This window comes from Astatotilapia calliptera, chromosome 9 (genome assembly GCF_900246225.1).
Source record: "Astatotilapia calliptera chromosome 9, fAstCal1.2, whole genome shotgun sequence".
Classification (NCBI taxonomy): domain Eukaryota; kingdom Metazoa; phylum Chordata; class Actinopteri; order Cichliformes; family Cichlidae; genus Astatotilapia; species Astatotilapia calliptera.
Genome location: NC_039310.1, coordinates 14310658 through 14328506, shown reverse-complemented (window position 1 = coordinate 14328506; position 17849 = coordinate 14310658). Strand labels below are relative to the sequence as shown.

Below are 17849 nucleotides of genomic sequence, written 5' to 3'. Positions count from 1 at the left end.
TCTGCTCCTGTATCCCATCTGCTCCAGGGTCTGAAGTGTTTTGTATTCAGAGATGCTCTTCTGCATGCCTTGGCTGTATGAGTGGGTATTGGAGTTACTGTTACCTTCCTATCAGCTTGAAGCAGTCTGGTCATTCTCCTCTGACCTCTGGCATCATAAAGCATTTTCACCCAAAGAACTGCTGCACACTGGATATTTTCTTTGTTTGTGCTATTGTCTGTAAACACTAGAGATGGTTTTCGGGGAAAATCCCAGTAGATCAGCAGTTTCTGAAATACTCATACCAGCCCATCTGGCACCAACAACTAAGGCAATGTGATTTTAGGCACTTAAATCACATTTCTTCTTTTCTTTCTTCTTTCTTATGCTCAATTTGAACTTCAGCAGGTTGTTTTGATCATGTATTTGATCATGAGTAGTTATCATCTGATAACTCATCCGATTTTTGCCTTAAGGAACAGTTGAACAGGTTATTATTATTATTGGTTGTGTGATCGTGGCTCAAGAGTTGGGAGTTTGCCTTGTAATCGGAAGGTTGCCGGTTTGAGCCCTGGCTTGGACAGTCTAGGTCATTGTGTCCTTGGGCAAGATACTTCACCCGTTGCCAGTGTCCGACAGCCTCGCCTCTGTCAGTGCGCCCCAGGGTGGCTGTAACTACAATGTAGCTTGCCATCACCAGTGTGTGAATGGGTGGATGACTGAATGTGTTAAGCGCTTTGGGATCCTTAGGGACTATACAAGTACAGACCTTTTACCATTTATTATTATTATTAATAATAACAATAACAATTAGTATTCAAATAGACACCTGCAAAGATGGTTGTGAACAGCAGATAGATGTGGCAATCCCAGCGGACACCAGTACTAGGAAGAAATGGCACAACTGACATCACAAACTAAGGCTGAAGGAACAACTGGAGCAGGTGTGAAAGGAAAAGGCTAAAGTAGTCACAGTGGAAATGGAAACACTAAGTGTTGTAATCCCAAAACCGGAAGAGTAGCTCCAACAGATACCAAGCACAACATCAGAGGTCTTTGTGCCGAAGAGTGCAGTCCAGGAGCAACCACGATATTGTGCAGAACCTTCAAAGTCCCCTCAAGTGGACCCGAGCCTGAGGATTGTATTTATACCACCTCTCAGGAGATGAGGTGGAGATTTTATATACATGTGTATATGGACTTTGTGTAATAGACTGGCAAATAGCCAATATTAGCTATTAACTAAAGCAAAGCATACAGGAACAGGTTAAATAAATAACAATAAATGCTAGAGAAATCCTTTCATGTTTCATGTCTCTAAAAGAATTAAATAAATAAATAAATATGGCTTACCTATTTGAATGTCATATTTTTAAATCAACAAATATCTCTGTATCAGTCTTAAAAAAAATCTAAAATCTAATCTTAGATTTTTTTTATTTTAATTTTTTGATCCACTCCCATTCAGCAGCGCTTACTGCGCTCTTTGCACAGTGCTGGCAATAAAATACGACTGAACTCCATCCACTTTGACCTTTGTAGCTTCAGTTGTGTTTTGTGACCGTGTAACCCCGCTAACAGCCCGGATAAGCCGAGCGAGGACCAGCCCAAACTCGCCGCGGCGTGAAAAATCTCGATGGGGCAAGTTTGCTTGGCTCCACTGAAAGCTGCACTTTAGTCGCACTTGACTCCACTGGAGCAAACATGTCTCGTTTCGTCCGCCGGATTGTCGCTGTTGCCTCTCAACACGCCACAGCCAGAGCTGCAGAGTTACCGAGGAGGATCCCCGGCATAATCCGTCCCGTGTCCACATGTCAAGGTACCGTGAGCGAACTTCTGATTTATATCAGCGCTGTACTTGAGCTGCAGCTCGCTGCACCATCATGCACGAATGTTTACTATTAGAGGTTCTACATCTCTGTTTGAAAGAGTATTTCAGAAGTTAAGTGGAAATTCTTTGAGATTAGAATGTTTATATTTTAGTCTTAGTTATTCTTTAAGAATATATTTCCAAGCAGCCTCACTTTCTCAGCTTTAAAGTTTTCAGAGTCTGTATTATTAATGGTAATGTGATCAGATAAGAAAATGCATGAATTACAGGAAACTCTGCCACAAATGTGGCTTTAATGATTCACTGTCTCTCTCTCTCTCACACACACGCACGCTCACGCACAAAACATGTGGTTTGTTTTAAATATGCATATCTAAAATGTGTGACCTTTGCTCTGTGCAGGCCTGCAGTCCCTCACACGTTACAGTGAGACTACAGACTGGCATAAAAAACTGACCCCAGAGCAGTATGTAGTCACCAGAGAGAAAGGAACTGAGGAGGTGAGTCCAGTGTATGAAAAAAACAAAAAACAATATAATTATTATGTAACCTAATGCCAAAGAAGCTTTGTGTTCAGAATTAATAAGTGGAAGGTTACACATGCACATAAGCACACCAGCAGAGTGACATACATTATCTCATCAACAGCAGCACATTCTCAGGTGGACTTTGATCTGCTCTGTATCACAACGACACACTTTTACTACATTATGAATTAAATACAGCCCGAAAAATGAAACGCAGAGATATTTCATCTTGTTATAACAGGACTAAGGACAAGTCATTGTATACACTTGCAAAACCAGGGTGCTGAAGAACACACAGGTAGTGAAATGAGCTGTATTTCTGCTCCTTACATTGTGATCTGGTGTGTGTGTATTTGTGGATGTTCTCAGCCCTTTAGTGGGATCTACCTGAACCATTTTGAAATGGGGATGTATCACTGTGTCTGCTGTGATGCTCCACTCTTCAGGTAATACATCTAACCAGTAAAGGGGTATGCACATTTTCTGGACTGGACCATAATCTTTTATTAAAACTCTGAAAAATGAGGGCTTACTGGTATAAGATGATTTTGCTGTTTGCTCATTTTTAAAAAAAAATCAGCAGATGTTTACTAAATTCTTCCTTCCTCTCTTCATAGCTCCGAGGCTAAGTACAACTCCGGGACAGGCTGGCCAGCATTCAATGAGGCTCACGGGACATGGGAGGGTGATGAAAGCCACACCTCCATCATTCGGCGCCCTGACAACAGCCTGGGCAGCCCTGGGACAGAAGTCCTTTGTAAAAATGTGAGTTGTGCTAGGAACCAAAAGAAGCCAAGGTTTCATTCAGTTTAGCTGTGATACTTGTTGTTTGTGCTATAAAGCAGAGGTTAAAGTAAAAAAAAAAAAAGTGCACAAACGTCTGACTTTTTTGTGTTTCTGTATCTGGGTCACACAGTGCGATGCCCACCTTGGCCACGTGTTTGATGATGGACCAGACCCAACAGGACAGCGCTTCTGCATCAACAGTGTTGCCCTCACATTTAAAACCAGAGAAAACGACAAACCTGATGAGGATGAGTGTAACTGATGGACTCTTCATCAAAACATTAAAAAAAAAAACAGGACCAGTTTAAAGAACTTCCCTTTTGTTTTTTGTGGGGGGGTTTAAAGTGAAAAGCTATGTGATGTGAAGTGGGATGAATTGTGGGTTAAACTGGAGGTGAATTGAAACCAGTTTTATATTGCATATATTAATGGATATATGGACTGGAGAGATGTCTACACAGGACAGGACTACAGGACTCACAGTAAATCATTTTTCTTCTCCAATAATCTTTTTTCTGTTCTCTCTTCGTCACTGGTGTTTACTGTTTACTAATGTTTGTTAAGTATTTTGCCTTAACTGTCATCTGAATGAAGGTCTTCTCATATGAGCCACTTGGAACATATGTGTAGGATATGTGAAGCCATTAATGCCAAATTTTTTAAAAAGTGTTTTTAACAGCATTGTAATGTTTAGCATATTTTCATATCTGGAAAAAACAGTCAAAAAATTGTTGTTCTGCAGGATTGCAAAAACATTGCTGTGTTTTTGGTTTGTAATCTGAAGTTGCGTGTACATATCCAGCTGAAGTCTTTGATCGCAATCACGCAAACATGACCGATCCTTCCCCCCCCCCCAATAAATTCACGTCTAAATCCGGCGCTGTGCTGCGATGACCCCCGATGTTTGCCCGTAATTTATTGCCGCCTCTTGTTGTTCAGAAGTGCACACCACAGCACTTTAGTATGGCCTCATCTCTACCATGAAGTTAATATTTAACTCAGCAGGCCATCCTCTGTTTCACACTGTTTGTCTCTGGGTCTCTGTTTGCTTATCCATATCTTCTGGGTATATGTGTTGCAAGTTGAGTAAAGCAGAAAGAGAACAGCTGAAGGGAGAAACAGAGCAGGGTGGACAGAAAACCTATAAAACAAAAACAAGAATTGTTTGTCAGCGATACAATGGCTGGACTATGGCGTTGCATACTTGCAGTGGTGATGTTGATGTGCGTGTACCTCTGGGATTCTGCTGAGGCTGTAGGTGGAGCTAAGAGTCGACCCCGACCCCAAAGACGACCTCCCAAGAAGCCAAAGATCACACCTATTGACCAGACCCAACCCGAACAAGACATAGACATAGAAAGGGTAAGAAATAAGATAAAGAAGCGGAATATTTTCACTACTGCTGCATTGGGCCCTGGCTGCTCAATTCAATTTATATAGTGCCAAATAACATCAGCAGTACTTGGTCTTTTTCTTTTTTTAGTTAATCTTTTTAACCTTCTGCTGAAGACAGTGAGATTCATGAAAAAGCTGCAACTGCCAAGAGACCGACTGTTTCCAGGCAGTTGCAGACGTCGCCAACACAGCAGACAGCTCTGTGTGCTGTTATTTTACCTCTGAACACTGTTTTTTTGATTGTTGTACCGTGTCACAGTATGATATACAAATAGGACTGCAGAAGAATCTGCGGAAACTATGTGAAAGTAACTTAATGGTGGATGAGTCAATATAAACATAAGAAAATAGCCAGAAAGCTATTTTGTTGCTTTGATTAGATCATGACACACACACACATATACACACAAAAGCGCTCTGTCCCACTGGTCTAAGAATAATCCAACAAGTTTTTGCCCTTATATTCTATGTGGAATCAAAGTAAAGTATTCAGAGACTCGAACACGTCAAAGGCCAGTTCTGAGAAGCCTTTATTCTTCAAACTTTCGATCGCTGTGAAAGCTCTGATTTTTATGGATTACTGTGGGGGCTGCTGATGCAGGCAAACTTGCATAATTGTGTCAATATTGTGTTTGAGGCAATGAGGGAATTTTTCTGTGCAGGTGAACGGATATGAAGGGGATAGAGCAGGGCATTTAAAAGAAATGTTTTGTTTTTGTTTTGACACGGGAACATTTTTGGAATTTTGATTTCAGTGGGATGGGATGAATTAGAATAATCCGATAAGACATTTGTCTATGACAAATTGATTGATTTTGAGATATTTTGAAATATTGTTTTTTCCTTTCTCTGATTGCGTGTGTCCTAGATGCTGGGAACATGGTACCTGCTTAATACTGCCTCCAAATGCTCTTACCTGGTAAATCACGGGACCAAGGTGGAGCCAACAGTAATCACCATTGCTCGTACCGCTACCTCTAATGAAACGCTGTCTGTTAGCACCAAAACAAGGCAGTGAGTACAGCTGCACATGTGGCTGATTCTTCTGTATGTTCTTTGCTTTCTTTCTATTTTTTTGGCAGCAGAGGGAGCCAATTTCTTGAATCCCTCATTCCATTCTTACTGATATTATTCCTTGCCATGTGTTTAATGTTATTTATGCATCTTCAAAAACAGGAAGGATGAGGTAGAACAGTTAAATCCGTCAGCTTTTCTGCTAACTCTTTTTTGGCCAAACTGACCTAGAAGTATAATATCCCATTCAAATGGAAAAAATGTGGCTTGTGTTGTTTTTGGAGAGCATTCTATGAAAGCTTTTGTTGCTGTATGAGTGCTACGAAATCTTTCTGGCCTCAACAGAGAAAAAACAAGTTTTATTGATTAATTTGTCATGCACTGTCCGAAAAGTACAAAGTCTTCTCTTCTCTTCTCTTCTCTTCTCTTCTCAGTAATCACCAGTGTTGGGAGATATTACAAGTCTATCATCTAACATCAGTCCCAGGAAGACTGACACTGAAAGGTCAGTTTTGTTTCTTAGTGTCCCAGAATAAAGCAGGATCCTGTGTGTACTTTGCTCTCTGTTCTCTATATACCAGGATCTGCCCCTGAGCAGAATATTGAGATAGTGATTGGGGATACAGACTACAATTCCTATGCCATCATGTACTACCAGAAACAGGGCAAGATCACAATGAAACTCTATGGTAGGTTCCTCCCTTACTTTTTTAGGTACTTTATATTGAGCAGCACAGCACTGTTGATACTTTATTACTTTGGTAAATATGTTAAAGGGTTTTTGTGTTGTGCTGTGTTCGCAGGGAAGTCTGTGGACAATCTGTCAGAGCCGCTGCTAACCAAGTTTGAAGAGCTTGCTGCAAAACAGAATTTGCAGCGGGCCTACCACTTCCCCTTCCCCACCTACAGTATGGCTAATTTTACAGTTATCATACAGAATACTAATAGCAATCTATTTCATGTAAGCTGGCATTTTGAAACACATGATGACTGCATAGCTAGACAAGCTCTGGATCTCTGATAGCTAGATTAACCAAATGAATATACCGTGTAACCTTTGAGAACACAATCCAAATATTTTCTGAACACAGTGCATTACAAAATAACACAACAACACACTACATATGTAGTAAATGACTGGTCAGAGTAAGTCACACTACTACTAGCCATATGTTGATATATAGTAAAAGCTCCCCAGAGGGCTAAATAATGGCATGTGAATTTATTTTTGCTTTCTAGGTCACTGCGGTGATGTGGATCGAGATCATGTGATCAGTAAGTTACATGCTGTTTTTTCTTTTTAAACATTTTTAAATGTATTAACTTAAGTGACGTATGTACTTAAAAGCAATCCCCTAAAAAGAAAGGGTGATAATGTTTCGATTTGTCACAAACAAAATGGCCAGACAGAAACAAGATAAGCATGTGCAATGCCACTGAGACAAACTTATATTATTTTTCAGGTTTTTACTTACTGGTGTAGTATGCAGGCCTAGTGCTGACAAGTACATCCACGAGTAATTGCATTGCATTTCCCTGGCAAAGCGCTCACGACTTATTTCCTAGCATTTTCTCCCATGTACTGTAAGAAGCTTCACTGATTCAGTGCAATATAATAAATAATATTAACAAATTGTATTTATGCAGATTTTTTCTTAACAACATGCTTTACATAAAGAACTGCAAACAAGAACTAGAAAAATTTGCATTTCCTGTGAAAATGCTGTGTGGATGCCTTAACGCTGAAGATGTCTGCTGAAAAAAGCTGAAAATTTTGACATTTAAAAAAAAAAAAAAAAAAATTTCCCTGAGCAGGATTCGAACCTGGCCCTTCTGGTCTAAGGGTAGTTATTTAGCTTACTGAGCCAAACTCATTCTCACAAAGAAGAGGTGGAGAGATTGACAATTGTGCTGAAATGAGCAGAACCTGCTGAGAATTGTGCTGATAAGAGGTGAAAAGGCTGCAAATTTTGCAGAAAAGAGGTGAAAATTCTGCTGAAAAGAGTTCAATCAGCAGAATTTCTGCTGAAAAGAGGTTTTTGCTGAAAACAGCAGAAAAAACTGAAAATTTTGCTGAAAAGAGTTCAATCAGCAGAATTTCTGGAAAAGCTTAAAATTCTAATGAAAACAGCAGAAGAGGCTGAGATTTGTGCTGATAAGAGGTGAAAATGCTGAACCAATCAGAGGTACTGCTTCTGTCTGCTTCATCAGGCGGTGTACTTGTATGTATTTCTGCCATGGAGCGTTAACAAGAATCTGAGGTCCATATTAGAAAAGCTGCCAAAATCATAAAATGTTGCCGAATTGTAATAAATTATCAATATGAATTACAGGTCTGTGATAGTGTATTAATTTGTAGTGGAAGAAAACATGTGGACAAGGTGGAATTGAACCCACGACCTTTGGGCTTCAGACCTGTGTCATTACCAACTGCGCCACTGGGAAAGAGAACGGGAGCCTGGAAAATAGGGTGATGAGCAGTCAGAATTTTCGGAGTTTGAAAACTGAGAGGAGGACAGATTTCCACCCCTCAAACAAACGTAATTTATGGCACAATGGTAAGATGACTGTAAAAACTGCTTCGACCTTGAGTGTCAGCAGTGTCTGAAGATGAATTGGCACAAGCCTCATGTCTTAACTTTGCTTTGTTACAGAGATATGACGATTTGAAAATGCCTCTCATTAGAGAAATCCAGCGCTGGTTTTGAACAAACTCCCCATAGACTTTGAATGGAGAGTTTTAAAACTTTTTGTTGCTCTGAGGCGATTTGATAAAAATCTGTAACTTCCACAACAGTGATAGTAACATTTTCTGAAAGCCAGCAAAAATACCTACGTTTTGATGTATAATTTGTGGAGGTTGGGTGAAAATTGAGCAAGAAGTTGTTCGGACATGAAGAGAAACTTCAGAAAGCAGCAGCTCTCACTCTGAGTTAATTGCATAGCAACCATAACAACGCATGTATTTTCTGAAAAATCACAAAGCTGCAACTGAAAACTTAAAGAGGCATTAAATGAAAACGGTAACAGATATGAAAAAGCTGAATCACACAGGAAAAGACCAATCATTTGAGAACGTTTTAAAGTTTGAATGGAGTTTCTAGGTGAAAGCATGAGCATGTAGTTAAGTTTCGAAAACAAGAAAGTTTTAGCAGAATTTCTGAAGTTTTCCATTCATTTCAATGGGACAAATTAAAGGAAAAAAGTGTAATATTTTAAAAAGTATAATAGCAATAAACACCAAAAGATATAGCCAGAAAGAGCAGAACAGATTAGAGTTTGAACTGAGAAAATCGGCTGAAAACTGAGGGAGTAGTTAAGGTGCAAAAAACGTACGGAGGCGACAAGAATAAAGGATAAAGAATAAAGAGAAACAGGAACTCAATACCACACAATTAGTTTCACCCCAAATGAGCTGCAGCTTTGTGCTGTGATTGTGGCTCACGGCACTTTTCCCTCACATGTTACTAGAGGAAAAAAACACACTCATCTCGAGCTGCTTGTGTTACCTGGTTAATATGTTCTTCATAGTTTGTTTTGTATAATCTAAGCTAAGCAGTATGTTATGAAAAAACAAGTTATTGACTTAAAAAATGTAATTAAGCCAAAGGCAATAACCAGTGTGCAAAACAAAATGAGGAGAATAATTCAGATCCCCTTTGGGCAGTAACTTAAATGTTAATATGTACAATGTTTAATTTAAATAAATGAACAGTTTAAATGTATTAAATGCCGAAGCACAGCAACAATGTACATTTAGTTTAGGCTAAAGCTCTTGTCTAGTTTCCTGCAGTGTGGTTTGATTTGAATAGCTGATGAGGATTCTTGAAAAATGCTGTGACAGCTAAAATCACCATGTGATAACAGTACTTGCTACTCGGTGAGTACCTCCCTACTGACCTCCTCAGAATCACGTGATTTTTGTGAACAGTAACTTTGGGAAATTTAATGAGGTCACGCAACCTGAAACTGAGTTTGACATTTTTGATCCCTCATAAGTACAGCAGACAGATGTGACATTTTCAATGCTAAAATACACATTCGAGCTCTGTTAAAAACTGCAAATAAATCAGTTTTGCATACTTTAAAGTCAAAATCTTGTTTTCGCTCATAAGCGCTTTTATTTTATGAGACAAATGGGTTAAATGGCAAAATATCACCAGTTAAATGTCTATACTGTAGATTAACAGAAGCATAGAGGTTCTTCACACCATGTGGGATATGTAGCTGGTCAAAGCAAGTTATAATCATGGCTCGAGCATGGTATCAAACATGTGGGTAAAATGGTACATGTCATGATTTTTAATCATCCTGCATATTTTGTACAAAAAAGATTTGACAGCTATAAGTAGGAAGATATCACAGAGTGTTTCTAAGCGGGAGACCCACTGTTGAATAACAGTATGAGGTTTTTTTTTTTTTTTAAATGGCATCATGTATCACTTGGGGGGAAAAAAGAAAAGTGAGCCAGACCTTCTCAGAAACAGTGCTGACTTTTGTTCCTGCAGGCTGTGCTCCTGCAGTCAGTTTTTAAAACGTTGTCAACACGTTATCTAACTTCCACTGCCTGCTGAAAAACATCAGCACGGTTTCTCTGTAATTTAACCTGGCATTCCTTGTTTAACAGATTGTGTTCCCACATGCTGAAGAGGCGGAGCTGAGGGGACGATGGAGAGCAACGCTTTTGAATTCACCCCTAACATTAAATGTCCTCAGCCACACACTGAATAAAAGGACATAAGAGTCAAATCAAGCTGTTGTTGAATGCTTTTAATTGTCCTTATTTGCTGTTTGCTAATCCTGTGGTGAGATGGAAGTGTCAACATGTGTTTTTTTATCCCGAGATTTACCATTGAGAGGCGAATGCATGTTTTTGTTTTGTGCTTGAGGATGCAAAAATTGGATGAGGGGGCCAGGAATGGAGATAATAAGGCCCAGATGTCACAAGGGTGGTTACAAAACTCACCAAAAGTGCCTCTTACCACTTCCCCTCGCTCCAACCAGCACCTCTCTCTCTCTCTCTCTGTGTGTCCCTGTTTGTGTGGATATGTGAGTGTTTCATAACCAGCTGATTACAAGTCTGTGCTCGTCTGGTCTCATAACAGAGGAGAGGTTTGATAAGTCATCGGTACATGTCAGCAAAAATAAAGAATTCACAGCTAATCAGCACTTTATGTAACAAGCAAATGATACAATACACAGAAACAAAGTCAAGGGGGATTTGCTGTAACATAAATGCAATATTTAAATTTAAACAAGTCAATAGTGCATGCTCCAACTCCCTGGTAGTTACAAAACTCAGAGGTTCTCACCGAAATTCTGCATGCACCAAAGGTTTTATGAAAGTAAGAAAGAAAGAAAGAAACCAGTACAATGATGTGAGTCAGTGCTCAGAGGCTGCAAGGAACAATCAAGCCACTGTATGCAACACTGGCAAAGTTATTTATGAGAATGATTTTTATTTTTTTTTCACCATGAAGTTCTTAAAAATCCCTGACCATGCAGGAAATACTGGATGCCAATGGTTTATCATATCCAGAAAAATGGAAAACACACTGATTTTATACATGTGACATTTTGGCCAGGCATGCTTGGACACTAATGTTTAAACCCCATCCCTTCTACCCCTGTGTCCTGGCTCTATTCACACGTGCCAGTTGTGTAACAGCCGTGATTCGCCTGAGGGTTTTTGTAATGGTGTAGCGAACAGCAGGATTGTGGGGAGGGGGAGTGGGGAGGAGACAGAATGGGGGTAGGGCTGTACCCTGCAGCAAATATAAGAAGCCTCCGCTTGCTCTTTCCCATCAAACCGCCTTGACACTCCTGATCACTCCTTGCTGCCGAAGCACAGACAGAAGAAGCCATGAGGAGCACACTGCTGAGGATGCTGGCCGCCCTGGTGTGCGTGCTGGCTGCATGTGCAGATGTCATGCCCGTAAAAGACTTCAACCTGGAGAAGGTAACAAATACACATTTAAAAGGAAAGAAGTTATTTGCGTCTGTCTTTGGGTTGTTGCACAGACAAAAACAACCCCTCACTTTTAGAAAGCAGAGGGGAAGCAGTAATGCAGGTAGGGTTTAGATAACCTCTTTTTAAACAGTGTTTGCTTTCTTACAGGTGGCGGGCAAGTGGTACATGGTTGGCTTTGCTACAAATGCTCAGTGGTTTGTGAACCACAAAGCAACCATGAAGATGGGGACTGCTTTCTTAACTCCTACTGATGTAGAAGATCTGGACCTCTCTTACTCCAACCTGAAGTGAGTATAATTGTGCTTTCAAAATAAGATAAAATAAAATAAATTAAATGGCAATGATTGTCTTTTTTAGGGAGGATATCTAATAAACTGGTCATTTTTTCCCCATTTAAGTACTGATGGCTCCTGCTGGAGAATGACTCACCTGGCTAAGAAAACAGACACTCCTGGACGTTTCACCTTCCACAGCCAAAGTAAGTAGAGACGCCTTTAAAACTGCCCCAAAATCTGACATATATTTGAATACTTAGATTTAACATGATTTCTGTGACCCCACCAGCTTGGAACAATGACAACGACATGCGCATTGTTGACGTTGTTTACGATGAGTACGCCCTGGTCCACACCATCAAGACAAAGAATGGGGTGTCCGAGGTCCTCAACAAGCTTTACAGTGAGTTTGTCTTACCAAAATAAGAGTAACTTTCTAGGAATGCTCTCCGGGATTTGCTCATTCTTGAAGAGCGCCGTCATTTTTTATTGTAGGTCGCACTCCCGACACCAGCGCTGTCCTGCAGGAGAAATTCTCGCAGTTCTCTTTGGAGACTGGTGTCCTCGCTGAGAACATTGTTATGCTGCCCAAGAATGGTAAGTTAACAGTATCAACAATGTAACTGATTCTGTGAGCGAGGCAGACCTTCGCTCACCAGCCTTTCTAATATGCGTTACAGGTGAGTGTCCCGACGCCTGAGGAGCCCAAATCTTCCATCTCAGCAGCATCCCCCCCCACCACATTCGTCTAACCCCTCTCCCCCCTACAGTCATGACGGATTCACAAAGCTACACCCTGGGACAATGAACCTCAAGCATTTCACTCTGTTTTCTGCTGCACACCAAAGACCAACCCTGATCCTAGTTGAGCTCTCATACTTGTCAACATGCACATTAACTGGGGCATCAGAGTGGAACAATAAAGGCCTGCTTGTAAGAAAAAAAGGGACTGAAGTACACGGAAATATTATAAGTTGTCTTTTGTAACTTCTGATTTCTTTTGCAGACTTTTTTTTCTCCTGTTTTCCAACCTCAAAGCTAATAAAGCTGTTAAAAAGTGTCTGATTTCACAATAATTTTGTGTGTGTGTGTGTGTGTTCTGTGAAGGTTTTTTTGGAAGCTACGTGAATATTTTAACACACAATGCTCCCCATCAGCTCACTGTCAGGCATGCGAGAGTGTGTTGGATACTTTACCACATTACATTAGGACACAGTCCTTGTCAAAGGGTTTAAGGATGAGTTGCAGTTATGCAAATATGCGGCTGCGAGTGATATAGGCAGCGATTCAATCGACAGACATAATGAAACGAAGATTATAATAACACAAACTGATTATGGGGCAGCTATATTGCTATTTAGTTCTGGATCATGGCAACAGTAATAACAACGACAAGACAATACCTCGGTTCAAAGGTGTGGGCAGACAAACAAACACAAAGTAATCAGAATTAATTTAATTTAATTACCAGGCACGCAGAACAAATCCCTCCTGAGGAAAAGCAGAGTAGCACTAAATTTCTGATGAGTAAGAGATATAAAGACCTGACATCACTTTAAAATCAAACATGCTGAACTTAAGTGAACACATTTATCTACAACTTTATCATCTTAAGGACACTTCAGTCCTTTTTTTGTAGCGCCTCATTGCTTTGGGTACCTTTGTCAGCAAGTTTATATTTGATATACTTTCATATATTACTTATTACTGATTCTGAATATAATTCATCAGCTATGAGCTTTTAACTTTATTTAGTTTGGTAATCTGTCATTAATCATCAGTGTGTATGCTCTGTAAATCTGGGTGACTAAGAAGGTGCACTGTCTGCCCACCAGAGGGCAGCATATGACCTTCTGGAACTTCCACATTTGTTCATTACGGACTTTTCAAAGGAAAAACTACATAGCGTTTATTAAGTATTATATCAGTTTTATATAATTTTAACTTATATAAGTCGAACTAAAGCAAATAGGTTAGATTCTTCCATAGTCCCTGTTTCTTAATGGTTACATGGCTAAGACACAAAATGTTCCTTGAATATCTTTAGTACTGTCTTTGATGTGCATCATTACGCTGCGAGTGTCTGAACAAGAAGAAGAAGACGAAGAAACTGCTATTAAAGATCAAACACTCTTTATTGAACTCAAGAGAACTAAAAGCAAAACATGTGGGTTAAGGTTTTGCCTGTCTGCGCTGATAATCAATTATCATCGCCGTTAAGTTCAAAACATATATCGAGGATGAAGTTATGCATTTTAAAAGTCTGAAAATCAAAATCCAAAAACAACAAAGCATCGGTAGAGTCACTTGTTTGCCCTACGGGATGCGAAGTAAAAGCAGATGAATTCTTCTTTGAGGCCTCAGTAGAAGGCAAGCTGAGCTCAGCAGCTGCTCCTAATGTCTCACATGAAGTGATCCACAGCAAGCGCTCGATCACGAGGCGATTCGTGATTCACTGCGCGAGCGCCGTGGGAGCAATTTGATCAAACAGACATACAAAATAAAGCAACTTCACAACAAAATAGAGTTGGCAGCAGGTTTCAGCTGTAACACGTCGTTCTGTAGAAGCCATGGTAAGGTAAACAGGTAAACATAAAAATAACTTAAACATAAATAGATCATATTTGAATGCATGTTGGACCGCAGTTGCACACTGCAGGGTGACGCTCGTGTCTGCCTCCTCATCCTAAACGTGTTTTTCTTGCAAACGAGCAAATGACTCACACTTCATCAAACATGCATGTTGTTGTGTGCACGTGTGAGGGGAGGTGTAAGCGTGTGCGTTGAAGCTGCTACTGCTGCACAAATACTTGGAAAGTCTGGCTTTTTTTTAAATTTCAAAAGTTTTTTTTTTCCAACCAAGATTTTTCTGCGTAAGTGAACACAGCACCATTTAAATACAACATAAAAAAAACACCTGAAAACGCTATTAAGTCCGATTTCGTGCAGCAGCAGTCAAGTTTTTCTCGCAGGTTTGTGATAAGTAGTGTGAGGCAAGGCCAAACGGCTCAGCACCTTGAAGGCACGCTGGAATAATAAGCCAATTATCTTCTTAACTTCGTCCCAGGTGTTTTTCAGATATAAATTGATTTTTCATTTCACGCTGCTTCGCCCACTTAATGCCTAGTGCATCGATGAAAACTCAGTACGCATCAGTCAAGCTGTTTGGTCTGGTCTTCGCGCATGCCCAAACGGCCCCTTCTAAAGCTCATTTTCCCTAATTCACCTACGCACAGACGCATGCATGTGCTTTAAAAACTACAGCCCAACACTGGTTTCAAATGTATAAAAACAAAACAAAAAACCAACTCAAATATCAAATTGAACATGAAAATCTGACATAAGACTCAAGTGTTTGGCAAAGAAACAAACAAACATGCTGAAGCCCGCACGAGTAAAGGCTCGCAGATTCACTCATTCCAAATCCAAAGAAAGCTGCCGTGACCATGAAGATGAAGAAGATGGCGATGATGGCGTCATGATTTCCCCATCATGCACTGAGAAACCCCTCGGTGCCCTTCCACAGAAAGGAGTGTCCCTTACAATCGAATGTCATAAGATTTAAACGTAAAACTCTGTATTTTACACGTTTATAATGCGACAGACGAGACGTGTGGCGCCACTCTCATATAGATATGAAATTTCTAATTTGCTTTATGCGTCTGACACTAAATAAATCTTTCGAGAAAAGGGAGAAAATAATATCATATTTACAAGGTGACTTTTGGCATCCATATTCAGTTCTATATTACCACGACATGAATTATGTGACAAACTGGTGCATCCGCAGTTTGAAACAATAAAAAATACAAAGAAGAAGAAGAAAAAAGAAAGAATAAAACAAAAACAAAGGTTTGGCATGTCGATTTGATCATTTTTGATATAAGAGTTTTGTTAAAATATAAAATCAAAACGCAACAGGGACTGGCAATAAACCTTTGCTATCACACGACCCAGTAAGTATAATTATTTGTCATATACAGTATTCAAAGGACTCCTGAAAACTCCCAAGCACGATACAAAGAAGGACAAGCCGGTTAGTATATACATGTACAGTCTCTTACAGCTGTGCTCAGTTGAATAAGTGTCCCTTCCTTCTCTTTCTAATACTCTGGATATATAAAAAAACAGAACAAAACAAAAGGATTTCTGTACAGTCTTCCCCGTTGCCCCAACCTTCCCTGGGAGATTATTGTCCTTTTGAATAGCCAATCCTCTGTCCATTCTGTGATTGGCCTTGACTTAAACCACCTCTATCTCTGTGGCATCGGATGATCTAAAACATTGCTTTCCCTCTCTCAGAGTTCTTTCTGATTGGCTGTTAGATGAACCATTCCTTCTTTGATTCGTCAATGGTTTCTGGGTTGTCGGTGCCGATGATGGCCGTATCCGCTGATTCCGCGGCCGACTCCCCGCTGGCCTTTGCCTCGTTGGTGTGGTAAGTGCCTTTGTGACGGAACATGTAGCGGATCAGGAACACCAGAGTGCATAAGATGGTGAAGATCACCACTGCGATAATACCTGTAGTAGAGACAGAGAGGCTTTTTCAAATACTGCTACCAACCTGCTCCGACCATGAAATTCCTCATATGAGTCAATGTCTAAGCAAAGGCAAACACAGCCTGCTTCTGCCATCTCAACTGGGAGATTAATGTAATAAAAATGTATGTAATGCGATGTTTGTAATGTAATTAGAAACATTAGTGAACTGTAGTCTGTTTTTGGTACTTTTTGGACAGAAAGAAGGAATTTGACTGTCACTTGAAAAGTATAAAGCAGACGTTTTTAATAGTTAACTATGATCAGAATGTCTGTGATGTAGCAGCTCATCCAGGTCACGATCCATCACAACCACTGGTTATTGTAATGTGTGAAGCACAGAGAGCAAATAAATAGTAAATGGGGCACTTAGCACTCAAGGCAGTTTCTTCTACAAGCCTCATTCACCCAATCACACACACTTTTTTTTTTTATACCAAAACTCCTTGTCTAACATTTACACACACTCCAGCGGATGCATCAGGTGGCAGCTTGGGGTTCAGTATCTCGCCCAAAGAAACTTTGACCTGCAGACTAGAGGACACAGGGATCGCCACATTCTACCTCCTGAACCACAGCCGACCCAAGCGATAAAGCCCTGCTCAAATGTTTTGGGCAAGACACTTACCCCTCCCAAAGTAAAAGCTAGTGAAGATCAAAAGGTGCTACATAAATGCCAACCATGTGGCTGTAGCTCAGGAGGCAGAGAAGGTCACCCACTATGCTGCAGTCTGCATGTCAAGCAAGCTACAGCAAGATACTGAACCCAGAGTTGCTCTCCGTTCCATTTATTAGAGTTTGACTGTCAGATAGAGAGTACTTAGGCTATACTTAGAACTATATAATAAATTATTAATAAACTCACTGAAAACTTTAAAGACCTCTTAAATGTGGAAAATCAATTAGCAATAAAAAAAACCCCACGTTTAAGCACTTTTAACTTGATGATATGATAATGGCACTTTGTACCTCCAATGATGGCAGAGTCCCTGTTGACTCCATCGGGAATCACTCTCTCCTCATTAAAGGGGAACACTGCATCTAAACAAGGAATGAGAGAAAGACACAAAAACAAGCTGAAACAACTACAAAATTACTACTGATAGATAAATAAATATATTACTACACCGTCTCATGCATTTCATGGTTTTCATTAATCATTCATCGAGCTCAAGCAGTTTACACGCCTGCTGCCACCGTTTAATTGCAGTGATATTCCCTGGATGTACAAGGAGTGGATATGAAAGGAGTTGAGATGAGTGGAGGGTGTGTAATAAAAGAAAGAAGTAAAATGACATTGCTGAAATTGCCAATAACTTCTCTCAGCAGAGAGCTGCTAACTCTCTGCAGGCTTCCATAATCGAGCAGTTCTGTGCAAACACAACCCCAATATGCATATTTTAACACAGGAAAAACATCACCCTGCTATGAGCCCGTCAGCTATTTGTAATGCAGGCTGTACTGCCCATAGTTCTCCTGGGAAGTCACAAGCATGAGTAAGAATCAGTTTTAGCAAGCAGAATCATGGCCTG

General features: G+C 40.1%; 4 protein-coding genes across 4 annotated transcripts in view; 3 read left to right on the top strand and 1 right to left on the bottom strand.

Annotated features, from left to right (window-relative positions):
- The first annotated feature begins 1477 nt into the window (after window positions 1-1477).
- msrb2 (methionine sulfoxide reductase B2) lies at window positions 1478-4024 on the top strand. The gene is made up of 5 exons (XM_026179683.1): window positions 1478-1798; window positions 2213-2310; window positions 2707-2783; window positions 2955-3102; window positions 3254-4024. The coding sequence occupies exons 1-5, from the start codon at window positions 1684-1686 to the stop codon at window positions 3383-3385; spliced, it is 570 nt and encodes a 189-aa protein (XP_026035468.1). The 5' UTR covers window positions 1478-1683; the 3' UTR covers window positions 3386-4024.
- A 157-nt stretch (window positions 4025-4181) lies between these two features.
- c8g (complement component 8, gamma polypeptide) lies at window positions 4182-10285 on the top strand. Its single transcript, XM_026179682.1, has 7 exons — window positions 4182-4485; window positions 5387-5532; window positions 5967-6037; window positions 6114-6221; window positions 6336-6440; window positions 6772-6807; window positions 10160-10285. The coding sequence occupies exons 1-7, from the start codon at window positions 4303-4305 to the stop codon at window positions 10177-10179; spliced, it is 669 nt and encodes a 222-aa protein (XP_026035467.1). The 5' UTR covers window positions 4182-4302; the 3' UTR covers window positions 10180-10285.
- A 1035-nt stretch (window positions 10286-11320) lies between these two features.
- On the top strand, window positions 11321-12838 carry ptgdsb.1 (prostaglandin D2 synthase b, tandem duplicate 1). Its single transcript, XM_026179684.1, has 6 exons — window positions 11321-11491; window positions 11651-11790; window positions 11902-11981; window positions 12068-12181; window positions 12274-12375; window positions 12459-12838. Exons 1-6 carry the CDS (start codon window positions 11396-11398, stop codon window positions 12476-12478), a joined length of 552 nt encoding a protein of 183 aa, XP_026035469.1. The 5' UTR covers window positions 11321-11395; the 3' UTR covers window positions 12479-12838.
- Window positions 12839-13892: 1054 nt separating this feature from the next.
- Window positions 13893-17849, bottom strand: part of cntnap2a (contactin associated protein 2a) — a 398850-nt gene continuing 394893 nt past the window's right edge. Inside the window, exons 26-27 of the mRNA XM_026179392.1 lie at window positions 17287-17358; window positions 13893-16299 (exon numbers count right to left, since the gene is read on the bottom strand). Of these exons, the coding sequence (XP_026035177.1) occupies window positions 16100-16299; window positions 17287-17358 (272 nt within the window). The 3' untranslated portion in view covers window positions 13893-16099. The remainder of the gene's footprint in view (window positions 16300-17286; window positions 17359-17849) is intronic.